Source organism: Chrysemys picta, chromosome 10, assembly GCF_011386835.1.
Source record: "Chrysemys picta bellii isolate R12L10 chromosome 10, ASM1138683v2, whole genome shotgun sequence".
Taxonomy (NCBI): domain Eukaryota; kingdom Metazoa; phylum Chordata; order Testudines; family Emydidae; genus Chrysemys; species Chrysemys picta.
This window is the reverse complement of record NC_088800.1, coordinates 22,359,275-22,386,905: the sequence shown is the minus strand read 5'-3', so window position 1 is coordinate 22,386,905 and position 27,631 is coordinate 22,359,275. Positions and strand designations below refer to the sequence as shown.

Sequence of the window (27,631 nt, the reverse complement as noted above, 5' to 3'; positions counted from 1 at the left end):
CTTAATTCTGGCATTTCCTCACTTTTGACTTTGGAACCCTAATAATGTTCTTTTAATGTAGTTTTTGAACATATTTTACATTGGTATATACCTATTCCTATGCATGGTGGCATTGGTTGCGATTGCATAGACACTTAAAGCTGATAGAATATCAGGGTTAGAAGGGACCTCAGGAGGTCATCTAGTCCAACCCCCTGCTCAAAGCAGGACCAATCCCCAACTAAATCACCAGATCCCTAAATGGCCCCCTCAAGGATTGAACTCACAACCCTGCATTTAGCAGGCTAATGCTCAAACCACTGAGCTATCTCCCCTGAATGATTTAATAAACATTGTTTGATCTAAAGAAGCAACTGATACTAAAAGTTCTGAATTGGCCTATGAACTTTGTTTGATAATTATACAGGTGATGGGTTTGTTCACACCACACTTGCCCTGAAATGGTTAATGCAGACTGAGAAGGGGGCTAATGAACCTGACAGACCACAGCTGAGGGGAATCAGATGGCCAAGTAATCCCTTGACTGAGGGAGCCCAGCTGTGGAGGAACGAGCTGGGCTGGGTTTGTAAGGACAGGAAATTGGAATGAGAGGGAAAGTCTGTGGTGACTCCCTGGGAGAAGGTAGGAGTATTTGGAAGCTGCAGAGGCAGGTAACTCAGTTACTTCTATAGGTACAGGAAGTAGGGGTACTGCTGGCCCTGCGCACCGGGGGTCCCAGTCTCAGCTCAGGGGGTAAGAAGGCTGGTTTTCAGCACCCCCACTATTAAAAATGTTCCAGCACCACTGGTTATTTCCTGGATGGGAGGAAGAGGTTGACAAATCCTGAGAGTTGGGACTGCCAGAAGGAAGAACAGGGCTCAGGGAAAGGCAGGAACGTCCAGGAGGGAACAGATCTTGGCTGCCCCTAGAGGGTCCCTGAACCAGAACCTGGAGTAGAGGGTAGGTCTGGGTTTCCCTGCCGGCCACTGTGGGAGTGGCACCAGGGGGGAGTGAATGGGAAGACTGCCTCAGACTGCTAGTGTGGAGAGAGACTTTGATACCCCGAAAGGGGAAAATGTATTTAATGACCTGGCCAGAGGGCTGAGTCACAAAGAGGCAGCTCCTGGAGCAAGACAGGGGTTATGGACTGAGAGCGAAGGATGGAGAGACGCCATGCAACTGCGGGAAGAGGCACTGACCCTGCAAGGCTAATTCCCAGAATGGTCAGGAGGCACCATCCTAGCGGTGAGTAGAGCACCCCATCACAAGGTAGCAAAGTGACAACTAAAAAGAAACCAGAAATACAGTAATCACAAATCATTTAATCCACAAATATTATGATAATACATCATATACTTTATGGGTGACTTAAACATATTATTACATACCAAGCCACCAGTATAAAAGTAAACAATGAATATACAGGATATACAAGTATCAGAAATACTTGAAAACATTTTTTCCTCCACTTTAAGGCTACTAAAATTTATAAATAAAATGATAGACATTTGGCTGTTTTCTAAAATACCAGAGTTTGAGTACTGATATATGCAAGACATAAAAAGAAACCACATACAGAGTATCGTTTTTCTTTCAACTGTCCTCCTTTTCGAATGGTGGCTTTATTCTGGCTTTATTTGTTTTTGTTTTTTTAAAGTCTTACATGCACTTAGCTTGCTCCAAAAGAAAAGAAAAACTCCCCCCCCCTCTGAAATTTGATATGCTCTGTGCACTAGGATTTGTGAGTTGGATGTATTATATACTCTAAATAAAAAAAATAAAAAATAAAAAAAACACCCCTATCAGTTTGAGTAGTGCTCTGGGTCAGATTTTGGCCAGTATTGCATATAAATGTAGATTATTAAATATGGTTCTGGTGAATGCCTACATTTTTACCATGTAAGGCAAATCTTGCAAGTCCTTCTGCCCAGATTTTAGCTCTGTATTATGCCACAGAAGGGCAGTCCACATTAGTTGCTATTGAACAGAAGCATCAGGGATTCAAGGGAAATGGGTCGAAAATCGCTCCAATACAAATGGTGCTGCCATTTTAGATGGCTTGTTTTCCTGTGCATTTGAAATACACCCTTTGAAGATGAGAAATAAGAACACTTCTGATTGTTCATGTGAAACTGTACCCCTTTAGTATATGAATCAGGTAGCTTGGCATCCAGCTATCTAAGGATAGTTGCATTATAAAGGAAACATGGGATTTATATTGCAATGCATATGACACAATTGTTTTGTAGGGGAAAAAAGACGGAAGTATCAGAAAATGTTCTGAAGTCTGTTACACTAGAGTGTTTTGAATAATGCTTACATGTGAAAACAACTCTCTGTAATACCGATGAGATCAGTGATCTGCTCTGTAGCATTGCTTAGGTAAAGAAATGGCTTTCAAATACATAATTTTTCATGAGTTTTAAAAATATGCATCTAATTATTGTAATACACCCTTTGGTACAGTATTTGTCATCTGTATTGTCTGCAAGGCTATCTGTCATTCGCATGTCATCTAAAAGGAGGTACAGTCTCAAACCAAAGTATCTTTAGAGCTGTCGGAGTGGATGAACTCAATGGTGGGAGGAGAGTTTGAAATGTATTCTAAATCTGCTGTGTCTGCAACCCAAGGGTGAGTCACTATAAAATTAACAGAATTTCAAAACAGGGAAAGGTTAGTGCATCAAGACACAATAGCATTTGATACTGTTGTAGATTTTCTTTCTAGTGGATTCCCTCCTAAGTACCATGTTTTAAGGGCCAAATCTTGACCTGCAGCATGCACTTGTCCAGGGAAGTTCGGGAATATAAGATGCCCTCTTACTCTGCACAAAGTATTCATATCAGAAGGCCATGGCATGGGACAGAGAGCAGCTTCTGTGGCTCCACCCCAACCCCAACATACCAGGCCGTGCAATCAAGGCAGCACAGATGGGGAAATGAACTCTGCCAGCTTTAGCTGGTAGGACTTGACGACTCCGTGATCTAGCCCTGTGTAACTTAATGGATATTTTGGCTAACTATATCCCTGCTGTTGGAGGATATGTTATTGCACACTTAGTGATAGAGGGCTATGTTCACTAGTTATAAGGAGCTAAAATGCTTGAACTATAGAAAATGCTGATTTGCCAAAACAAAGTTTTCACAAAACAGGGTCAAGTTCAATGCATTTCCCATCTTGAAAAAAAGTTGAGAAAAATATTTGAAGTGAAAGCTTCTGATTTAGTTGGTTCAAAACTACTTTTTGTTTCGAAATTTCAGTTAATGAGCCTCAAAAACTCTTTTATATTTTTTTTAAAAAGAGTCAAAATTATTGAAATGAAACATTTGGATTGACTCAAAACAAAAATCTGCACCACCTCCACCCCCAGTTCCTGAATGTTTTTGAAATTTCACTTTTTGCCCTGATTTGAGATGGGAAAATATTTTGAACTCTCAAATATATGCAGTACCAAAAAAACGGTTTCTCGCCCACCTATGTTGAGTAGACCAACTCGTTTTCTGAGACTGACCACTTTGCATATTTCAGTGAATGTCTTGCTTCTAGGAGGCCTTGAGGTATGAAAATGTTCTATCATAGAGCCTACACTTTCTGTAGTGCTCTGCAGATAGAGCACAAAGATTAATGGGTGCAATGTAAAGGTTGAAATTAATTAACAATTTGACTTTTGGAGGATTTTTTTCACAACAAAGTTGGCTTTCAGATGAACTGGTAATGCATTTCCCCTCTGCCTCTAAAAGAGAAAAGTCACCTCAGTTCAATAACGAGCAATATAATTCTCTGCCAGCATTTTGTTTGGTACCAGGATTTCCTCAGTCTTAGTTTCCTAATAGCAATGCTAATCTCTTACCTAGTGGGTTTTTTTTTTAATTCAATAATTTCAGAGCAATTTAAAAGAGGAAATTTTGCAGATTGGGACACGGAGAAGCTAAGGGACTTGTCAAAGATTACAGAAGTCCATGGCAGAGCTTGAATTGGTTGTTTTAAGCACTATACCATGCAGCTTTCTTTTGTGATGCTCTGGACTGGGGATTATAAAATCCGGACTTTTGCCAGGACAATTGTGCTGTTGCAACCACTGTAACTTTTCTGCAAGTTCTTTAGTTCATCCTTGTTCTGTAATAGATGTTGGTGTGTGTGTTTTCGTTTTTTTTTTTTTTTTAAATGTGTATAGAATAAGATGCAATAGGTACCTTGATGTTGCTCCTAAGTTTCTCATGTTAACAAGCCCTAGTTACAGAAGTGTGGATGTTCTATACTTAGATGGCACTGTGAAAATACCAGCTTGGCCCCCATTTCCCACATGTCACTATTTGACTGTAAACACAACTAATTACGATGGACATACACTAAGCCACGACTGAAAAGTTGTTTCATACATTGAATATTGTCTTTTGAGAGCTTTTGCCATTTGCAGGTGGAAATGGTGTTTCAGTGGAGAAAGAAGGGACAGATGATGGCTACATTGATCCAGTAATATCACTGTTCCTCTCAGGTGTTCAGCATTTGTATCATGGTGTTCTTCAGCAGGAAACTTAAGTTCTGGCACTGAAAACAGTAATTGCAGAGGAAGTAGCATGGCCCTCTAATCTAAGCCTATTTGATTTCACGGTGTGCTTGAGCCTGTGGGACCCATGTTGTTGTTGAAGCCAATGTTGTATTTCAGGATTAAGATTCTTCATTATGTTTTGACTTTAGAGTCACTGAGCTGTTTTTCCAGAATCAAAATCACAAGTTTCTCACTTCTATTCTCAGATGCAAAGCAAAAATCTCTAGTGGGAACATGCTTCTTAAAGAAGCTTCTCTACTCTTCTCACTTCTCCCCATTTTATTAAGTTCTGCTCTCCAGTATGGTCTTAATCACCTGCAAAATTGGAGATGTGCTCTCCTATCGGTTCCTGACACTATTGAAAGGAGAGAACTTGTGCCCATCGGAACCCCACTTTCCATCTAAGCCTCTGAGATCTTTTTTTAGGAATAATAAAAACATATACAAGAAGAGTTTGGGGGTCAATTCCATTCAACACCCTTTCTGCTTTTCCCCTTCTATCTTTGACACAGCCACATGTCTTGAGTTTAGGTTCATTTTCACACAACAAGACCCCAACACAGATACTGAGGTTCTGATGTGCTGTGATCTTGTTCTGAATAATAAGCATCAGCAGCCCCATTGACTCCCTCCTTTGAAAAGGCTGAAATCTCTGTGAACTGAGAATTACAATTTGTAGCTTTCTGGTTTGGTTTGGTTTTTATTCATTATAAGCCAAGTGAGCACATGCTGGTTTCTGATGAAGTCCGTGTAGTAGGCGGATGGTAGGAAGGAAACTCACAAGCTTTGCCACAACTCACCAAGTTTGCTGCAGCTCTAGGAATGAGTTTTTGTTTTGTAAAAGGCAAAGTTTCAAAGGACTTTCTCATCAAGTAGTTTGTTGATTCCATCACAGATCTTTTTGAGGTGTGGTCGGCAATCCCCATCAAGGCTATACAGGGCAGTGAGGAATTCCACATCTGCAAAGTGATTGAAGACATGGTTGATACGCCCATGGGACCTGGGCGTCAGATGTCGCTCTACCAGTTCGTGCACCAGGTCTTTACATTCGTTCAGAAGTTCTGCGAGAACATTTCTATCAAAGGTGTATTCTACCTCGTAAAAACTGACAATTGTCATGGCTGTCTGATTCAACTTCTTTCTGAATTTGTCTACGATTTCCAGCTCTTCTTGGTTGAATTGATTGTTTCGGTAGAGGATCCCAATTTTTATTGCCACTTTAATCAAGTCCTTCATAATTTTGTGAGCTTCCTTCTTGTTCCTTGTATGGTCTCTAGTTACTTTATATAACTCATCAAATATTTCACTGCTTGTGTCGTCAATGAGCATGTTAGCCATAGTTTTGGTAGCCATTTTACTCAGGAGCTTTTTCTGTGCTTGCAGCGCAAGGTTCTTTGAACTGAAACAATCAGGACCTATTGCAGAGGAGGAAAAAAAGAAGTTAATTGCACTTTAGAAATAACTTGCATATAGTGGCAAATTAGCAACATGTAATACAGGATGTTGTTTGTTAGCCACACTTATAAGGTGCCTATGGTTGACACGTTCAGTGGATACTCCAGGGATAGGTCATGTCTTCAATATTGTTTTTCCATCAGGCCTCAGAAGCTCAAGTGTCAATATACCATTTTTGATTTCTAAAATCTGGGGCTGGTTGTCGATGGTAGAATTGAATATTCAAGATATACATTTATTTTATTACTTTGTCCTTTGCAAACTCTAAAACTCCATGCATATTCTTGGTTTTAAAATAGACACAGGTTTAAAATGAAAGCTTCCTCAGCTGAAAGCTTTTGTTGAGACAGTGTGCACAGAAATGTAAATTACCTGTCAAAGACTCTGTAAGATTTAATGTGGTTGAGAAATACAAGGTCCGTGAAGAATTACAGGTCTGGTCACTGGGTGTCACTATTGCTCCATGCTTGAAATGATTAGGCAGCATGTTTAGAAGAGCTGACTGCACAGATCCATAAACAAATGTGTGTGTCTTTAATCTATAATAATGGTGCCTTTTTGGCTTTCGTTGCCAATGGGCCTAATTTGAGAAACTGACTTTTACAGAGCAATTTGTATTTGAGCCTTTGTAGAAATTTCTCCTCCAGAACAAAAATATCTGAGCAGGTTTTTACATCATCATAATCATCATAAACCTCGCCCTGTAGAATCTACAGAGAAACAGCTCTCATTTGCTGAGACTAGTCTTGAATCTATGTAAATTTGCAGCAATCCCTACAAACTGAATAGCCACACATCTTCCCCACCTTGGGGCCATTTGCTTTCCTGCTCCAGCAAAGGTAAGGGCAGGTAGTGCCCTATAAACTCCAGTGCACAAGCTGTGGTGTTGCCAACATATGGTTGGTAGGGAACTTTATTGGATCACTATCTGCTGTGAGTCAATAACAGAATCTAGCAGATGTATCTGGATAGATTCTCAGAGGCTGCTGCCCTCTAGGGAGACTAGGCTGGCCCTTGAAGACCTATTCCAGTACTGGGGAAAGGCCCAAAGGAGAGGAATCACCATAGAATTTCTGCAATAATGGGGCTGAAGGCAGCTCTAAATTACATTATCTGTCAATAGTTCCCAGGGTAACGCTAGCCATAGAAGCTGGTAAAAGAGCTTCTAGGAGTGGTGCCAATAAAGGAGGGCTGGCTGGCGGGGGTTGCACTTGCTCAAAGTCCCATTGTTCTGTGGAGCTGCGGGACTACGGCCTGACTGCTTTTGAGCAGTGGCCCCAGACTAAATCAGTCTGATGGCTGTTGCTGGAGTGGTTTGGAGCATTGCTCAGGCTGTGTGGTCACAACCTGACTGACACGTGACCTGGCCACTGTCTCAGGTATTTTGAGTCTCATTATTTTGGATTCTTACTAAAATAGAGTGAGAACATGCTTCTGAGATTACAGTGAATTAGAACAAGTTGTTTTCCAGAAGAATTGTTTCACTACCTCATATCTGATACCAAAACATATGAAAAAAATTTCTGACTATTCCAAAATTGGCCGTTCAGTTACTTTTGCTCTTTTTTGCTAGTTTAAAAAAAAGATGTTGAAGCTTTGAATGTTAAAGCATTATATTTCTTTCCTGGTTGCCTAATACAGCTGTGTAATTAACCAGGGCTTGGGGTGTGTGTGTGCGTGCGGGCGCGGCGGGGTGTGTGTTTCAAAATGCAAATTGAGTGACTAATTTTGAATTAAATGTGACATGAATTAGTGCAAACAGCTCTTAATCTGATAACTACTGAATTAAAAAGGATTATACCACACAGCTACTGCTAAAATTCCTAGTCTTAAACAGCCTCTTTTTACCAATCTAAAACAACCAGGGAAACATGTTAGAAAGGAATAATAGGAAACAATGGTTAGCACTGGTAAAATGTACATTTCAGTTATTCAGATTACTTCATCATGGGTACCTTCTGATACCCTTTCTCCACCGTATCTGAACCTACAAGCCCATCATCTTAGATCTGGCCTTCAGTGGGACTCAATCCAGCTCCTCTTAAAGGTAATAGGAGTTGGATTGGGTGTGCCCTTGTTTGCAAAGAATCAGTTTTGCAATGTGGTGCACCCTGTTTTGTGTGCACAAGCCTCCGTGTGTGTGTGTGTGTGTGTGTGTGTGTGTGTGTGTAAATTAGGGTTTTAGGGAGCCAGCTTCACGATGGGTCCGTATATACACAAGCTGCACATTACCTCTGGAGCTGCAGTCAATTGCACACATTAAAACAAGCATGCAATATTAGAGGCTAGATCAGGGGTCGGCAACGTTCGGCATGCGGCTCGCCATGGTAAGCACCCTGGGGGGCCGGGCCAGTTTTATTTACCTGCTGACGCGGCAGGTTTGGCCGATCGCGGCCCCCACTGGCCGCGGTTCGCCGTCCCGGGCCAATGGAGGCGGCGAGAAGCGGCGCGGGTGAGCCGCGTGCTGAACATTGCCAACCCTTGGGCTAGATGAAGGCTGGCTGAAAAATTAGTTTATGATGATGCATATTAATGATACAACTGAAGTAATAAAATTCAGATTTTTATTATATTTCAGGGTAATTATTGTATTCTAATTCAACATTTTTCTTAAAAAGAAAATATTTTTCTTTGAAGTCTCTCTCTTACTAGGGCAGTTTTTTTTCCTTATGTCGGTTTGATAACTTCAGGAGTTTATAAAATAAGAAATGAGCCAGTAGGCTTTGAACATAACATTTTATGTCACCACTATGGCAATTTGATAAGATTTACATCTCTGAGTACAGTATTGGGTCATGAAAGTACAGTACCAGCTTGCAGTGATTCCAGGGAGATTGTTTTGTCTGAACAATGTACATTTTATTGAGTGTGAGCTCTTTTCACAGGGGGTCACAGTTTCCTCTCAGATGGGCCTCTGCTACTTTGATCCTTGCTTTTGCCTCCTTTGGGCAAGAGCCAATTGTAACACATTCTGTCTAGAGCCATTCACAGCTATCACAGGGCTGTGACGTTTCCTGCAGGCTCGACAATGCTGGCTAAGAAGGACACAGCACCTCTCTGCTCTGTGAACTCCATTGGCTCTGTATTTACCTCCCAACAACTTTCAAAGGCCTGCTCCTAGTCTACGAAGCTCTGAACAGAATGAGACTTGGTTACTTCAGAAATGGCCTTGTCCTCCATGACATTCCAAAGCAATGTATCTGGATGTTAGGGGCCATAGTTGCTATATAAACATTAGGGCTGTCAAGCGATTAAAAAAATTAATCGCAATTAATCGCACTGTTTAAACAATAATAGAATACAATTTATTTAAATATTTGTGGATGTTTTCTACATTTTCAAATATATTGATTTCAATTACAACACAAAGTGTACAGTGCTCACTTTATATTTTTTTGATTACAAGTATTTGCACTGTAAAAAAAACCAAAAGAAAATATTTTTCAATTCACCTAATACAAGTACTGTACTGCAATCTCTTTATCATGAAAGTTGAACTTACAAATGTAGAATTAAGCGCAAAAAAACTGCATTAAAAATAAGTCTAAAATTTTAGAGCCTGCAAGTCCACTCAGTCCTACTTCTTATTCAGCCAATCGCTAAAAGAAACAAGTTTGTTTACATTAGCAGGAGATAATGCTGCCTGCTTCTTGTTTACAATGTCACCTGACAGTGAGAACAGGTGTTCGCATGGCACTGTTGTAGCTGGCGTTGCAAGATATGTACGTGTTAGATGCGCTAAAGATTCATATTTCCCTTCCTGCTACAACCACCATTCCAGGGGACATATGTCCATGCTGATGATGGGTTCTGCTCAATAACAATCCAAAGCAGTGCAGACCAATGCATGTTCATTTTCATCATCTGAGTCAGATCCCACCAGCAGAAGGTTGATTTTCTTTTTTGGTGGTTCGGGTTCTGTAGTTTATGCATCAGAGTGTTGCTCTTTTAAGACTTCTGAAAGCATGTGCCACACCTCATCCCTTTCAGATTTTGGACGGCACTTCAGATTCTTAAACCTTGGGTCACTTAGAAATCTCACAGTGGTTCCTTCTTTGTGTTTTGTGAAATCTACAGTGAAAGTGTTCTTAAAATGAACATGTGAGTTCATCATCCAACATGAAATATATGGCAGAATGCAGGTAAAACAATTCTCCCACAAGGAATTCAGTTACAAATTTAACGCATTATTTTTTTAACAAGGGTCATCAGCATGGAAGCATGTCCTCTGGAATGGTGGCCGAAGCATGAAGGGGTGTACAAATGTTTAGCATATCTGGCACATAAATACCTTGCAATGCCAGCTACAAAAGTGCAGTACAAATACCTGTTCTCGCTTTCTGGTGACATTGTAAATAATAAGAGGGCAGCATTATCTCCTGTAAATGTAAACAAACTTGTTTGACTTAGCAATTGGCTGAACAAGAAGTAGGACTGAATGGACTTGTAGGCTCTGAAGTTCTACATTGTTTTGTTTTTGAGTGCAGCTATGTAACAAAAAAAATCTGCATTTGTAAGTTGCACTTTCACAACAGAGATTCACACAAGTACTGTAGTGCAAATGAATCGAAAAATACTATTTCTTTTGTTTATCATTTTTACAGTGCAAATAGTTGTAGTCAAAATAATATACACTTTGAGTTCAATTACACCACAGAATACAATGTATATGAAAATGTAGAAAACCATCCAAAATATTGAATAAATTTCAATTGGTATTCTATTTAACAGCGCAATTAAAACTGTGATTAATTTTTTTAATCATGATTAATTTTTTGTTAATCATGTGAGTTAACTGTGATTAATCGACAGCCCTAATAAAAATAAAATATAGTTAAGGTACATTCCATATGGCCAGTGCTGCTGGAGTGAACAAGATTAAGTCTAATTGAGTGCTAGGGCCACAATATTCACAGTGGTAGGATCCCAGCTGTAGAACTCCTGGTCTGAAAAGTCTGTGGGGTGTGTGTGTGTGTGGGGGGGGGGGGGGGGGGGGATTGTTTTTTTTTTTAAACATCCGGAATGATGATATAAGTAACATCACTCCTGAACCAGTCATAGGCAGGGAGCGAACCCCAGACCACTAGATATAAAAGCCTGAGCTTCTACGGGTAGAGCTAAAGGACCAAGTAGGAGGCAGTAGCAGACTCATAAATCCTGTTGTCTAGCCACTACAGGGGGACAAAGAGCCAAGTTCAGATTTTTAAAAATCTTTGAACATATAAACTTTCAAGAGAGACAGCTATTTGTTTTGGGTTCCTGCTTCCAAGTATTAATCTGTGCTCACATACCAAGCCAATGATTGCCTTTCAAAGATCATAGCTAGCCACACTGATTAGATTTCAGACATTAATGAGGTCTGGGGGACAAAGTTTTACTCTAGAAGTCATATCTTTCTGCCTTATGCTGTGCTTTCTTCAAAAATGTAACTCCTTAGATTGCTTGCCACATAGAAACAATCTCCTACTCTCCCTTGAGTAACAGGACAGAGTACAAACAATTCTATAAATGCTGTTAGCCTTTTAGGACCACTAATAACTGAACCTACAGAAAACAGCTTGTATCTGGGTAATGATTAGACTGCATTAGGAATTTTGACATTTCAGCATCTATTGAAATGCGACTATTTCTGATTCAGATCTGCACCGCAGATCCCTAAAACGTCAAATGACTTGTATATTGGAAATATGTTGTCAGCAAGCTCCATACTAAGCTGTTGGTCTCTAATAATCTGCCATCCTCCAGAAAGTGTGGCTTTCCAGATCTGCATTTCTGCAGTTGTGATAAATGAATCAAAAATACAAAGACCTGGTTTAAGCAAAGAGGGCAGAATTTAAGGCAGAACTTGTGTTTTACACTGATAGCAGAAGCCAGTTTAAGTATAAATAACAGCTGACTTTCACTAGAACAGTAAATGTTCTTTGGCATCCTCATATGAGCAGCCAATAGAAAACTGTCTAGCTTATATTTCTTATAGAAATCAACAGAGGGTCCTGTGGCACCTTTAAGACTAACAGAAGTATTAGGAGAATAAGCTTTCGTGGGTAAGAACCTCACTTACCCACGAAAGCTTATTCTCCCAATACTTCTGTTAGTCTTAAAGGTGCCACAGGACCCTCTGTTGCTTTTTACAGATTCAGACTAACACGGCTACCCCTCTGATTATAGAAATCAGTTATCCAAAGGCAAAATGTGGCCCTCTGGGACACAGAGTGGAACTGGCCCTGAAAGATATTTGATCTACCAACCAATTAATGAATTGTATTTACCTATCTATGCAGTTTTTCCATCTGTGACCGATACAGCCAGCTACATTTTCTGCTGGTGTAAATGGGCAAAACTCACTGAAGTCAGTAGATAAATGGAGGGGTTGGGGGGATTAGCTCCCTTTTATGGCTACCCAGCCAGCCAGTAGCTATAAACTCCCTCTTAGTATCTGTTCTCTAATTGCTCTATCTGTACAGGGTTAAAAAGTCTCACTGCTATGCATAGGTAAAAGGAAGTGAGTGGGCACCTGGCCAGAAGCGCCAATGGGAAAGCCAGAACTTTTTAAAATTGAAACAAGACTCCCCTTTTGTCCCTGTCTGGTTGTTCTCCGGGGGAGAAGCGAACAGGGCAACAACTATGCTGTAAGAAGCTTGGGGACAGGTATGAAAAATCCCTGGTATCATACCTAGAAACTACTCATTTGAAACCCCAGATATGTAAGTAGATCAGGAAATGTCTAGGAAGACATGATTAGATTTATCTCTTTATGGCTTGTGGACTCCTCTATGCTAACGCTGGGTGCTTTTGTTTTGCTTGTAACCTTTAAGCTGGACCTCAAGAAAATTATTCTTGGTGCTTAATCCTTGTAGTTACTCTTTTAAAATCTAGCAAATGCCTGAGTTTCCAAAGGGGTGTGGGTGTGTCTGTGTGTGTGTATTTTTAATTTACCTTGTTTAAGAACAGGATTGGATTTCTGTGTCCTATGAGATTGTGCACATGTTTTTTCGTTAGCTGGTGAAAATAGCTGATTTCTTTTTTTTTCTTCTTCCTTTCTTTCTCAGCTCTTAACTGGAGTGGGGGTGAAAGGGCTTGAGGGTACCCCACAGGAAGGAATTCCCAAGTGCGCCTTCTGGACTCTCAAAGGGGTTCTGCACTTGGGTGGTGGCACCATTTACCAATCCAAGGTCAGAGAAAAGCTGTAACCTTGTGAGTTTAATACTCCAAGCCTGGAGGGGCCAGTATTAATTTTTAGAATCCTTGAGGGCCCCCACCTTCTGCAATCGAAGTGCCAGAGTGAGGAATCGGCCTTGACAGTAGAGTTGTGTGAATCTACATGAGCATAGCAGCTTGCCCAGTATATGGGTAACTTCCTTCACTTCTTGTCTCAACACCTATCGATGAAGGCAAACAATGGCATATATAAAAATAGAACAGTGAGACATTGAGTTGTTTGGCTATATGTATTTTGTGATCATAACAGCTAGGAGAGGATAACTGGTTGCCATTTGCTGGCCAAACAGATGTTGGACAAGGCATTTACCAACATCCATTTTGGCCATTTATCATTCTTTGTAGAGACAAACGGCACTGTATATTATATCTACAGAAGATATTGACAGGAAGTCTGCTCTGCATTAGTCACCCAGAATGAGGTCCTTGATAGAACACAGATAATGATTAAGTTAGGAAATAGTCTGGAAAGGGAGGAGTGTGGCTGGATCACCCAGGAGCTGACGCTGAAGAGGCCTCCTTAAGAGCTGCAACCAAAGTTTAGAGCTGAAAAATCCTCAGGCTAGGGTAGCACCAGTAAAGCTTCCTGCTCTTTCTAGGAGCGAGTGCCCACCCATTGGCACTTGGTGATGAAAATGGCATGTAAACACACATAGATGTACTATGGTGCAGCAAACCCAGAAGATCCAAAAGCACATAATAGAAATGCTGAAAACGTTTGGTAATTGTAGAGACAAGACTGGCTATAAAGAGTCTTTTATATCTGTTTTAAGAGATTTTGAAACTAAAATAAAGACCATCTGCAATATTCTCAAAATATTTTGATTCCAGATGGCTGAATTGAGTACAAAGTGTTTAGGACGGAGTGCTCAGCTATATTATTTGCATGTAAATATGCATTTACTCATTATGTACACATTGCATGGAATACCAGAAACAGTGCACACTCCCAGAAACACAATTCACAAAACAGATTCTGCATGACTATTAATGGAAACAGACTCAGACTCAGGCCACGTGAAATATAAAGCCACGTTACCAATAATTGTGTTCAAGCATAGTTTGTTGCTGGTACAACAATTGACAGGTCTGGATGGGTTTTTTTTCTTCCCTGAGAAACCGCTAAAGAACATTAACGAGGGGTAGGGATAAGGCTAATACGATGCACAGACAAAAATCCCTCTCCACGCTCGACAGGGAATCTGTGCTATCTATTCCCCAGGTTACTGTAGCATGGACCTGGCCAGGAGTCACTCATGTGTGGGTTTGCTATAATTGAGATGGGATCCTCCTGTTATGTGAGGATGGATATACAAGAATTTTCTTGCTTTGCCTTACAATTGCTCCAGTATGCCCAGTCTGAGCCTTTTGCATGTCTGGCACTGAGAGCTGTGAAATATGCAATTTAGGTTACCCTATGATTGTCGATTTAAGTATGTTGCTTTCTTCCCTCTAGCTCTGTGGTTCTCAACCAGGGGTCTGGGGCCCCTAGGGGACCAGAGCAGGTTTCAGGGGGGCTGCCAAGCAGGACCAGTGTTGGACTCACTGGGGCCCATGGTGGAAAGCTGAAGCCCTGCTGCGTGGGGCTGAAGCCCAGGGCTCTGACCCCTACCACCTGGGGCTGAAGCCTGAGCCACTTAGCTTTTTGGGGACCCCTGTGGTGTGATTGCCCTGCTTGCTATCCCCTAATGCTGGCCCTGGCTTTTATATGCAGGAAAACAGTTGTTGTGGAGCGTTTTTAGCATGTTGGGGTGGGGCCTCTGAAAGAAAAAGGTTGAGAACCCCTGAGCTAGCTGATAACAATGGGAGTTGTGGCTGTTAGCTCCCATCTAGGCGGTCAATCTAACCACGTTAAGAGACCCTTTTACAACAAAGATGTCTAGACCTGTAAAAGCCCAAGGCTGAAGCAGGGGTTCCGACCTGCTTTAAAATGTAGTTTGATCTCCTGCACACTGCAAGACCAATCCATGTTTTAAATGTCCTGAGACTATCTGGTTGTACCCAGCTCCCCCAACCTGGTGCTAGTTACAAAGGGGAAGCTTGCACTGCCATGGTCTGTGTTTGTGCCTATAGTGTAACAAACTCACTTCAGCTCTCAGTTGACCTCAAGCTAAAGGTTAAAAGGGCTCATGGAAGTATAGCAGTAATTACCAAGGCTCAGATTTTTAAAGGTATTTTTGGCACCTAACTCCCATTGATTTTAATGGGAGTTAGTTGCAAATACCCTTGAGGAACTGGACCATAGTGTCTCATTAAAAACCATTTGCTACCTAAATTGTTTGTTTAAAAAGATATTCCTGAATATGTAAAGGCTTCAATTTAAAAGAAAACTTATTTTAATATATAAGGAACAGACAATAGCTAACAATAGTGCAGCTAGTGAAAATGTGGGCATTCCATCAAATTTCCAGCAGTAACTTATGCCTGCCAGAAGTGGATTTGATTATAATAAGTGCTAAGTACATTTGTTAATTGGAATGTAATGGAAAAGAAATAGGTCACCCTTTATATTAAGGGCACATTAAACCTTTAACTAAAATTAACATCACATGTACAAATATACAAAGTAAATATCTTTAAATCAAACTCTAAAGCTCTCAAGCATAGTTTTTCTTACATTGCCTATCTGTAAATGTCTATTATTGGTAGAAATATTTTTATTGGTTTGTGTGTGTATGAAGAACTTGATATTTACTGACATTTACCAATAAAATCTAATCCTTGCAAGCCTATTTATAACTATGGCTCATCCCTATCTGTAACATCTATTCATCATGTTTTAACCATTTGTAAACTATTGTACTAAATGTACTTAATATTAAGTGTGAGCAAGAAATTGTATTGAGCTGCTAGGTAGAATCATGACTGTACACTAAGAACTAGCTAGCATGGCTTTAGAAAGGAGAGGCTGTGTAAATAACTTCCATGGCTTTATTTCTAAGAGTTTTAGACAAGGTAGTTAGTGGTAGTGCACTGCAAATTATTTACTTCCATTATCAGACTCCAATAAAATTTTGTGTGACCTTTATCTTCGTTAAGATTAAGCTTGTAGAAATGAGCAGTAGGACACAGGATCTGGTAGAAAAAGGAGCAGTTAAAGTATTCAGAATGTGATTGTGGGACAACTCTACAACCAGCCTGTTTGCTGTTAGTGTGCATGTTACTGTGGAGTAACTGCAGGATCTGCACAGCAGAAATATTCCATGTGATAACTGATAACTTCAAACCAACAAATCCTACAGACCAGATGGAATTTATCAGTAATTTTTAAAGAAGGCCAGTTAAACATGTGCAAGTCTATAGGGCCCCATGCTCAAACTTCTAAAGCTTTTAAATTGCTATTATGAATATGTGCCCATGTGTAAAAAGGCAGTTTGATTTCATAACAACATGGGAGAGAGCACTGACAAGACGCAACTATGGTACATAACTAACTAGAGGAGATTTTAGCAGTGTCCAAATACAGGGACCCTAACACCATTAATCTTATGTACGCACTGGTTTGGGCATTTGGAAAATAGCAGCACTACCATAAGCAGGGAAATGGCAAAATTAAAAATTGGCTGTTTTCCCTTCTATCCTTTCTAATACCAACAATCGCTATAAAAAAGCACTTCCTGGCAAACTAGTGAATGAGGCTAGCTAGCAACATGGATTAGTGGAATAATTTATGTCTCAAGGTAGGAATTGAAATTCAGACTTGACCGGCAAGTGGAAATGAACTGGGTTGTGTCTTCCTATACTTTGTGTATGTTACAAAAACAGCTCACCAACTGGCATCATCTCTTCAAGAGAGGCCCAGGCATGGACTAACTAAGGGTGATGGGAGAAGAGGGTCAGGAATGATGTAGTCTGATAAAGTCATGAGAGAGAATTTGCACAGCATCTTGCTCTAGACAGCTCTTCTCCTTCATGAGCCCATAATCAATACTTGAATAAATACGGGGAACAGAGAGTGGGAAAATAGATCTGCCAATTCTGAGTATGTATGCAGCATAGCTGTGTGGGTCCGAGGATATTAAATAGACTAGGTGGGGGAGGTAATATCTTTTATGGGTCCAACTTCTGTTGGTAAGGGAGACAAATTTTCAGGCTGACAAACCTGAAGAAGAACTCTGTTGGTTGGAAAACTTGGCTCTTTCATCAACAGAAATTGGTCCAATAAAAGATATCTCACCCCACACTGTCATGTGGTGTGTGTACATTTCAGCAGTTCAAATATTCAAGGGATCTAGATTCTATTTAATTTGGGAATTGGATGTCCAAATCCTTTAGATGGCTTTGAAAATGTCAGCCCTATGTTTAACTTTAAAATGATTGGGCCAAATTCATCTCTAGTAGAGCTCCATTGGTGTGAACGGAGTTCTACCAAAGATGAAATTGACCCACCGTGTGAGAGCTTCATAAGAATCTATTTAATTGTATCTACTTAAAAACTGACACAATTTGGCAGTTATGTACCACTGTTGTTTGACATTGCAGGCAAGAGTCTTATGTGCAGGACTTGAGCTAGGAAATAACTCTGACAAAGGAAGGTTTAACTGAGAGGTTTGTCATCATACACTATTAGCCCAACTCCATTGTACCAGAAACGGAGGTATTACACATCAAATGCTTCATAAGCGATGCAGCTGTGGTGTTTTGGACATAAAGTGAATGTGGCCCGAGCAAGCAAAAGCGATGAAGTTATTTGTGAAAGTTGCAAAACCTTGTACGGTAAGAACCTCCACGCATTAAAAACTAAAACAGGGATGTTAAAATTTAATCACAAAGTAGGAAATAGCCTCTGTGAAACCTGACTTTCAAGTGATCCCTATTTTGACTTTGTTCCCTTTTGTGTTATGACATAAGAAATGCTGTGGTGTTCCCTGTATAAGCCAAAGAAGCACAAACCTATTGGTTAATGTTTGGTGGTTGATAACCAAGATATAAACACACACAAAAACAAGCCATGCTTGTTTCCTTAATTGGAAAAGTCCAGTAGCTGTAAGGAGGAGTGGGTCCGGCTGGCTAGTGAGGCAATAAATTCCAATCTATTGTTTACTATAAGTTTTAAAAATGCTTCTTGATATACTGAACCCTGCATTTTATAAAAATATTTAAATACTTTCAGTGTTACTGGAAGATTATTTTGATACCAAGTGCAAACAAATGTCAAAAAGAAAAATGCCCCTAATATGCAGAGAACACTCATTTTAACAAGAGTAAAAACACAAAGAACATGAACTCACACATCAAAGGCGAGAATTAGAACAGGGAGGAGTTTGCAAAAAGTCAAGCAGTAATAGACTAAACAACACATGCTTGCCAAAGCCTAGTTTCCCTGAACTCTCCAGCTTAGTTTCCCCCCAATATGCCACAACCGCAAGCAAGAAAGGGTCACTTCATGGTATATTGTGGTTATGCTGTAGCTATAGCCAAAAAAACCCCACAGATCAAAACAATACTCTACCTCCCTGGAGTAGTCAGGACAGATTATGGATGCTCCAGTAGAGGTTCATTGCGGGGAGCAGGAGATGTGAAAGGAAGTCATAATTCATGTGCTTTGCATTCTCTAAACAGGGAAGGAAGCCAGTAGCATGGCAATGGCCAGGTTTGGCCCCTGGTGATGGGGTGTCCACCCCACACAAGACTTGAAGGCATTAAGGTGGCCAGGTGAGCCAATTAACTCCCCAGGTTTCACCTGAGGAAGGAGCCAGGGAGCAGGGATTGATTAAATGGGACAGGATAGAAACACCCAGGAGCTGAGAACAGAAAGGAGCTTTAGGCTAGCAAACCCAGGGAAGGGAGAGAGCTGGAAAGGTAGGAAAGGCTCAGGAGAAAAGCAGTAAGGGATAAAATAGGGCAGACCTTGGCTGCTGATGAGGGCCTTGAGCTGGAATCCTGAGTAGAGGGCAGGTCTGGGTTCCCCTACCAGCCACACAGTGGAGAGTGGACTGTCGGGGGCAGTTTGCCTTGGAAAAGTTTGATACTCTGGCAGGTGAGGACCACAGTGACCTGGCTGATGGGCCAACTCACGAAGAGGAAGCTGCAGCTCCTGGAGTGAAAGAGGCTGCAGAGTGAGAGAGGATGGGTGAAGAAACCGTGAGAGAAGGGTGCAGCACCTGGAAAGAACTAATCTCCTAAGGAGCTGCCACTAACAGAGTGAGCACCCCATGACATATCCCCTTCCCTGCTATGCACATGGGCAGGGCTGTATGCATGACCTTTAGCTCCCCATATTGCACATATAGCAGTACAATGTGCTTCTAAGCACCCAGATGGTCTCTAAGTATTGCTGGTAGAACAGCTGGAGTGGAAATACTACGCAGTGTTGTCTGAGATATTCTAGCATTTCTCTGTACTTTGAGATAGGGAATGATTGTGATATCCCAGCAACATGTGGTAAATACAGACTTTTTAGGGGGACCACTGTGGTGAAATGTGTTAACTACTATAGCACATGGTCTGATGTATCTGTGTGACTCATGGACACCACTGTGTAGAACTTTTAAAGAGAATATTACCTCACCCATCTTGTCTCTTAACATCCTGGGACCAGTACAGCTACAACACTGCATAGAGCTTTTAAAACATTAGTAGACACCCTGAATTGGGTAGGCCTCTGAATAACTGGCTGATTTTTCAGGCTATGCTCTACTATATTACTAATACTATTTACCATAGTAAATTCCGGGCATTAAGCCGTGAATGCTTCAATTGAATCTTTTGAAAATATTTTGTTGTTTTTTCTCCTCCCATCATGACATTTCTTAGACACCTGCTTTCTTTCAAGAAATACATTTATCTTCTGATATAATGTGCACTTAGAAGTTATTGTGCGGTGTAACAGACACCTAATTATAAGGATAATTATCCTCTTTAAAGAAAAATTATACTTGTTGCTGTAATGTCATGTTGTGAAAATTATATGACTAGACAATAACAAACTTGTGATAGTCATGACAGAAGTATTTATTCCTCAATAAAGACGTGTCCTAAGTTCTGTGGAAATCTCAGGGATGTAATGAACACCAGGCCAACTGTCATGATGAAGGAAACCTCTCATTGATCTTTCTAAAAGAAGAGTAGTTAATGATAATGATTACCTTTTGGGGGAAGATGGTAGGGGATATCAAGAGTAGAAATGATCTTCCTGCCAAAGTGTAATTTGCCACTGAGAATGTTAAGCAATGATAAATCTTTTAAAATCTTGTGACTAATAATGCTTTTCAGATAAAACACATTATTCATTGTAGCACCTCTTCTTTATAAATGATAATTTGCATAAACATTAAATGAATTACCTTGCTATTTAGTGCTAATCCTGATAGACATTTATGACCAGACTTTCTGAAGAGCTAGATAGGCTGAGAGCTGAGCTCCCTAGAAAATCTGGCCCTTACAGTTTAGGCAGTGACCACATAGCTAACCTTCCTGGAACCAACATACTGGAGTAACATGCGTGAAAGCTGCTTTGACTTATGGTACCAAACTTTTTTCCTCGCTTCCATTAATGGATATTGTTACTCCGTGCTCAAGGAATGTAACAGAAAGAAGATGTTTGTCTTTCAACGAATCACATGTTAAAAGGCACACTCCCAAGGTTTACAGGAGTAAAACCCATCCCCTAAGAATAATAATCTGTACTTTACTTTACTTTAAAACAATGTCCCATGATGATGGATTTTTAAATTCTCCCAATATAAGAGTTAAGTGTAGGAAAATCTTTGCTCCTAAAACAGGCTAAACCCAATATAGGCATCGTGTAGACATGTGCATGTTGCACTGTCACTCTGCCCCTGCTGGTTTTGTTGTAATGAGCTGACAGGGGACTGAACTTTGTAAGTGTCTCCTGCCCTGAGAGGTTCACAGGGCATGAACTTGTCACACTCTCCGTTTTGTTCTATCATAATTGTAGATCTGTCGGAGTACTGGAGACAACAAGAAGACTTTAGGTTATTTCATCTGAGGCAAACTGTTGTAATTCACAGTGACAGAATTTCCAGTCCAAATGTAAGCTGAGCAGCATAAAGTGTGTGTGTGTGGGGGGAGAGTCACAGCTCTATGGGCTTAGATAGCAAGAAGTTCACCAAGCACCATGCCTCATGGAGTAGCTAAGAGCTCTAAAGCACTGGGAAAGTGTCCAGGGGTTACTGCAGCTAGTGTAGCTTTCCAAGGGATGCCAGCTACAGGTCTCACCAAACGAGCAGCAGCTCTCCGCCAGCAACAGTGTGTCCCCTGATTCTCTTATGACTGACTGCAGGACAGGAATTATCAGGTTTTGTAATTTTGCCTTAGTTAATCCAGATTAATTTTCCTGTATGTCCCCATGTAGACAAGCCTTTAAATTCTATACAAACTGTTTTGTTTCACTTACAACATATGGTAAATGGACCTAACATGGTTCAGGGATATTGGTCCAGGCTCTAACATTGGGACTGGACAAACATAGTGGTGAGATTTTCATTGTCATTTAAAGCAGATACTTACATTTTTCTGTATCAGAGGGGTAGCCGTGTTAGTCTGAATCTGTAAAAAGCAACAGAGGGTCCTGTGGTACCTTTAAGATTAAGAGAAGTATTGGGAGCATAAGCTTTCGTGGGTAAGAACCTCACTTCTTCAGATGCAAGAAGTGAGGTTCTTACCCACGAAAGCTTATGCTCCCAATACTTCTGTTAGTCTTAAAGGTGCCACAGGACCCTCTGTTGCTTTCTACATTTTTCTGGATTCTGATTAGCTGATGGTCCTCTAAGTTATAACACAGATTGTAAATCAGATCTGAAGATATCTGTGTAAGAACCTAGCAGCCTTGAAGATCTCTTCCCTCTTGATCCAGTGAGACTATTGATGTTATCAGCATTGATCATTGCTAGCTTTGTGTGCTAGCTCATCACTCACTTAAATGTAAAAATGTTTTATTCTAACAAACTTTGAGATTCCTTTAGATGCTTACTGCAGACAATTTCACCATAGCCTTGTCTAAACACAAGAGTTGTATGGCTTTGACTGTGCTGGTATAGTGTGGATGCAGTTATAAATGTGCTTAACCAGTACACTTTATTTCTCAGTGGGAAGGGAAACAAGCTATACCTGTGTCAGCACACTCATACCAGTATAACTGTGTCCTTGCTAGGGGGCATCTCGGTTCAAATAAAATCACACTCCTCACTGAAATGGTCATACCAATACAAAATCCATGTAGACTAGGTCTAAGTGTCTGCATGCCTCTGTTGTGCTCAACATGAAATCTAAACTCAATTTGTCAGCGCTGTTCAATGCAGCGGCAATTCAGACTTCAATCAATCCCTTGTTTTCAGACTAGGAGTACTAGAAACAGAAAAGGCAGCAGGTAAGAGTGTGCAAAGAGAAGTAGTAAATAAATGGATATTGCTTTTGGGCCTGCCCACAAGACTTTTTCTAAGTATCAGCAAAGGAGCAAAACCCATTACTTTAAAAGGTATTAAAATGGAGTACATGCTGTTTAAAAGGATACTCAACTGGCTTCCTGCATTTTAAAAAAATAGTCAATTAGAGTGTGCAGCTGTACATAAATCTTGTTCTGACAAAGATGAGTTACAAGGGAGATGGTCAGCCCAGTCAATTCCAGTCTTATTCCTCAAAATGGGAAAGTTCCCACTTCGAATAATCCTCTCTGATTCTGGATGATTGAATCCAGGCAACTTGGATTCATCATACTGTCCATACTCAGAACAGTTAGCTCATATGATTGGGGATTCATTAGTAGAAGGAGAACCTTCTTCACCCTAGCAGAATCGTGGCATACAATCCCAATTTTTCTCTAAGCCACCATAGTCAATCCGATTTGGAGCCTAGTGACTGCTATAGATCTCGTCACCTCCGCCTTGTACCATTCACCTACTTCAGGTCCGCTCTATACCAGGATGTCCTGTAAGGATGACTCAAAGTTAGAAATAGGATATCTGGGGGCTTCCATGTCTATAGAAGAGAACAATGGTATGTCTTACAGGAACCATCATTCAATAGAATATTCTTCCAAGATCATCTCTGGAATTTGTCCATAAAGTCTTAAGACTACACATATTTAATAAAAAGGGGAGTATATTTTTTAAAACATGAAAAAATTAATGCACACTAATAAAACTACAAGCTGAATACTAAATCATAATAAATCGAAGAGGATTATTCCTACTAGAAACATACGAAGGCAGATTCTCATCCAGATTCTACTTCACCTTAGTTACCAGACCTGTGTGAATAATGTCTGCCTTAAAGTAACAGAGCATTCACTATGTAAAATAAGCATTATTTGCTTAATAGTAACGAAAGAAAAATCCTTGGGCTGTGTTGGAAGAATGGGAGGAAAGTTGACTGCAATGCAGTGATGTATTTTTGCCTAGGGGTTTAGACTAAAGGTGTTGAGCACAATATAAATATTTAGATAGCAATGCACCTGACCCTAAGTAACATAAATAACATCATACAGTGAAAGCCTTTAGAGGATGAATGTTAATGAGGATAATCTGATTTTTACACTTGCTCATTGGATAGATTACAAAACATGTCATGACAAGAGGAACATCTGATACTGGAGACAATCTCGGTCATCAAGGAGTCCCTATTAACAGTTTGCACTAGGTGTAAATGCTGGTGGTATGGAAATTCACTCAGCACAGCCTTTTACTGCAGGAAGATGACATGAAAATGATCCTGAAAAACCACTGAACAGCTATAATAATTTGTCTCCAATAGGTCCTTTCATCACTGTGGCAAGGCATGTATATAGCAGAGGATATTCTCATTGGCCCTCGGTGTTTCATTTACTCTGATGTACCATTCAATACATCCCCATTATATTGTCAAACAAGTACATTGGCTCGGGATTGTATTTTTCATACACATGGCTGGCTGTGTATTGGCAGAAAAAAAAGCCTCCTTTCTGAACTCTGTAACAGAATGGTACAAGTCTCAATGGTAATGGTAGCTGAGCAAGGCCCAAAGAAGCTGCCCCCATCAGGCCTCAATTCAGCCAAGTACTTGAGCGCACGTGTACTATAACTACTCATGTGCTTAAAGTTATTGCACGTGCTTAAGTACCTTGCTGGATCGGGGCCTTAGTGCATAGTGAAGAAACTATCAGCCAATATAAGACTCACTGAAGTCAGTGCGGAAAGGGGCTTTTCATTGACTTCAATGGGAGTTGAATCAGACTCCAGGTTAGTATTTAAACTGAAAGGGAGAAGTGTAGCAGCACAGTCACCACACAGTCACAATCCCACTGCTGCTTCAGATGCCACCAAAACTATTGTCCTGACATCTCATGGCACATATGCAATAGGACAAAAAGAAATATTATGAATCCTCGCCTGCTAAAACAATAATGCTCCATCCTGTAGTGTAGATGGTCACTCAGCACTATCTTACTCTAGTTTGCTGTTTCCAAATCTCCAGCATGGATTTTGGAGAGAGTCTCTGCTGCACTCTGACCAGATAGTATTTAGAGGCTGTTCTACTCTCCTTCCAGGGCAGTATAGGTGTGGAAATTTGAAGGTGAAGCAGGAATGTTGCCAAAGGAGGCTGAGGCTCACCTGACTTCTCTATGGTGCTTGGACTTTCATCCACTCTTATGGGAGTTTGTTCTGACATTCTTGTAGCAATTTGTGCAAAGTTTATGCCTCAAATTGCAAACCCCTTCCTTCTTAGCAGCTTAGTTCTGCCATCCTTGCTTGGACAAAGCTCCCACTGAGTTGTTTGGGAGTTCCTCCTGACTGAGGGTGGCAGGGTCTTCCTATTCAACATTCTCTCTTCTAACAGGGCATGGGGAAATTGTCAGCTGAGTCCAGCCCTCTGTCTCCCTGTTTGGCACCCACCCTCCATAGGGGAAACCTATGTTAATTCCCAGCTCAGAGATGGGGCTTTAACCATTGTCCTGCTAGACACCTCCTGGGAGTTGTGCACCCCTTCACAGATGTTTTTTTGAAAATCAGGGACCAGATTAATCTGGTCTCAATTCTGGCAATCTGTTTGTTTGTTTGAGTCTCTCAACTTGCAGCTCCATCCATGTGAAATATTTATCAACGGAAATAAAACTATTATCATATGCATTGTGGGCAGTGGAAAGTGGACTGTTGTCTGAGAAGCTGAAACGAAATGTATTTGTGTTATCGTAGCATCTAAGCCCCCATGCACAGACCAGAACACCTCTTTGCCAGATGCTGTACAAACACTGAACTAAAAGATGGCCCTGGTCTCAAAGAGTTTACAATCTAAGTGGAGTCTGTTATGGTAGGCTTAGAAAGGAATAAGTATACCTGTCATGAGTTAATGTTTCTCCACATACCAGAAATAATCTTGAGTACTTCCTGAGAGTTTGCAGAAGACTTGGAAAATAATGGCCTAATGTTTAGGTCACAGATATTAAGATCAGTGCATGTGTTTTATTGCTATATAAGGTATAAACCGTTAGTGTCCTGTTTAAACTCTTCCAGCTAATAAACTAGCCGAATGTTCTTAAACCTCACTAAATGATTTCACGTTGCTAATGAAGCTTCCTGACATTACTTAGGCAATAACAGAAAATCTACAGTCTGCCTACAGTGACATAGCACAACTTAAAATATTTAACAAGAAAGGTTAATGGACCATATTCACATCTGGAGAAGGAGGTCTCTGTTTATCCTCTTTCTGGGTGTATTTATCACTAATTTGAGTTGCTAATTTTCTGCCATTGAGTCCTACACTGTATTGCATTTGAAGCATCACTTGGTGAAGTACTGGGAAGAACTTAAACCAAGCTGATCTGATCTTAATGGAGTTATACTTGTTGCCAAATTCAAGTGCTGGCCAGCTTTATTCCCCTCCCCCTCCCCCCAAGTCTATTCAGATCGTTTCTTTTGAAGTGATCTGTTTCCCTTCCTCTGGGCCTAACACTGCAAAATGCTGAGGGCCTCCTTGGAGGTGCTGGCTGTTCCAGGCTACCATTCCTATTGGGGTGAGCTCAGGGTTCCTAGCCCATCCTCAGCATCGTGTAGCATAGAGTCCTTCATGGTTGCTTGTCTGTCTCTTTTCAAAGTTTATTTTAGAAATAACATGTTCCCATCAGCCAGCTGCCTGTCTGTACTCCTTTTGAGCTCAAAGCCTGAAGACCATTTACTATTAACTACTTTTCAATGTCCTTTCCCCACGCTTTAAATACTGTAGTGCTTGCTGTGAAAACAAATGTCCGAGCTTTCCAAACTGCTTGATCCTTCCAGCACATTTAATAGCCACGCTTCCTATGTAAGAGATAGGAATGATAAAGCCATTTCTTACAGCACATGGACTCCCCAAACAAGTCTCTTAGAGCAGCTTCATACTACACTTAATAAGCTGCAGCGGCACTGATGCAGTAGCTACTTCGCTTTAGGATGCTACTTCGCAGGTGGGAGAGTTTCTCCTGTTGGAGTAGCTGATTCACCTCCGCAAGAGGCAGTAGCTAGGGGAGGAGCCCTCCTCTCGGCATAACACTGTCTGCACCTGGGGTTAGATTGGGTGTGGATTTTTCATACCCCTGAGCAACTCAGTTATACCGATGTAAGTTTATAGTGTGTAGACCGGGCCTTTGGGCAGCCCAGTGAAGCTAGCATGGTATTACATCAGTTGGCATGTATTTAACTTTAATATACAAGCAATAACTTGTGAAGAGGCCTGTGACAGAGTGTTACAAGCTAACAAGTGAGCCAGCCCTCAGGTCACTTAGGGCAGGTCTCCATTACCGCTTAAGTGGATCTAATTTACGTTGCTCCGGGGTGCGAAAAAGACATGGCCCGAGTGATGCCAGCAACACCGACCTAAGCGCTGTCCCCACCGGTGCTATGCCAACGGAAGGGTGCTCTCTCGTCGGCATGGGGCATCTTCACCAGACGCGCTACAGCAGCGCAGCTGCACCCATGTAGCGCTTCTAGTGTAGACGTGCCCTGAGATGCCAATTACCTCCCCAGAGAAAGCTGATGGAGGTAGATAATCTGGCTGGCTGGGATAAAATGTCAATTACCCAAGGTCTGATAAAGAAGCATAGTAAAGAATTGCTGGGGAGAGAGACAGGGAGAGGAACTGGGCTAGCTGAGCCTGGTCACATGGAGGCATCAGAGAAGGGAGCCCTCTGTTCCCCTCAGGCCCAGAGGAGCGGGCCAAAAACATTGTAGATTGTTGCATGGGGATTGTTGTGGTAGTGGTGGAGGAACTTAAAAGGGTGCTGCGAATGCACAACCCGTGGAGTCTGCACAGTTTCTGTGAAGAAGCCAGGAGTGAAGGCACACCCTGTTAAAGGGCTGCATCAAACAAGGACATGAGATCAGAGAATGCCAAAAACCTCTCTCCCTCTTCTATGTCAAGAGGATGCTTGGAAATCAGAGAAGCACTTTAGGACTTGTCGTTTTCATTCTAAAAAACTCAGAGCTTAACTAATGGCTACTGAAGTCAAAAGGATA

The 27,631-nt window shown here is 41.0% G+C and overlaps 1 protein-coding gene and 1 long non-coding RNA gene across 3 annotated transcripts in view; one reads left to right on the top strand and one right to left on the bottom strand.

The window, feature by feature from the left end:
- Window positions 1-384: 384 nt before the first annotated feature.
- LOC135973922 (uncharacterized) overlaps window positions 385-27,631 on the top strand; it is a 66,199-nt gene continuing 38,952 nt past the window's right edge. Inside the window, exon 1 of the long non-coding RNA XR_010591006.1 lies at window positions 385-1,224. This is a non-coding gene — a long non-coding RNA (uncharacterized LOC135973922). The remainder of the gene's footprint in view (window positions 1,225-27,631) is intronic.
- TNFAIP8L3 (TNF alpha induced protein 8 like 3) overlaps window positions 1,282-27,631 on the bottom strand; it is a 60,254-nt gene continuing 33,904 nt past the window's right edge. For both annotated transcript variants that reach the window (XM_005305045.5, XM_065559408.1), the window contains one exon: window positions 1,282-5,944. In XM_005305045.5, coding sequence (XP_005305102.1) covers window positions 5,382-5,944 — 563 coding nt within the window. In that variant the 3' untranslated portion in view covers window positions 1,282-5,381. The remainder of the gene's footprint in view (window positions 5,945-27,631) is intronic.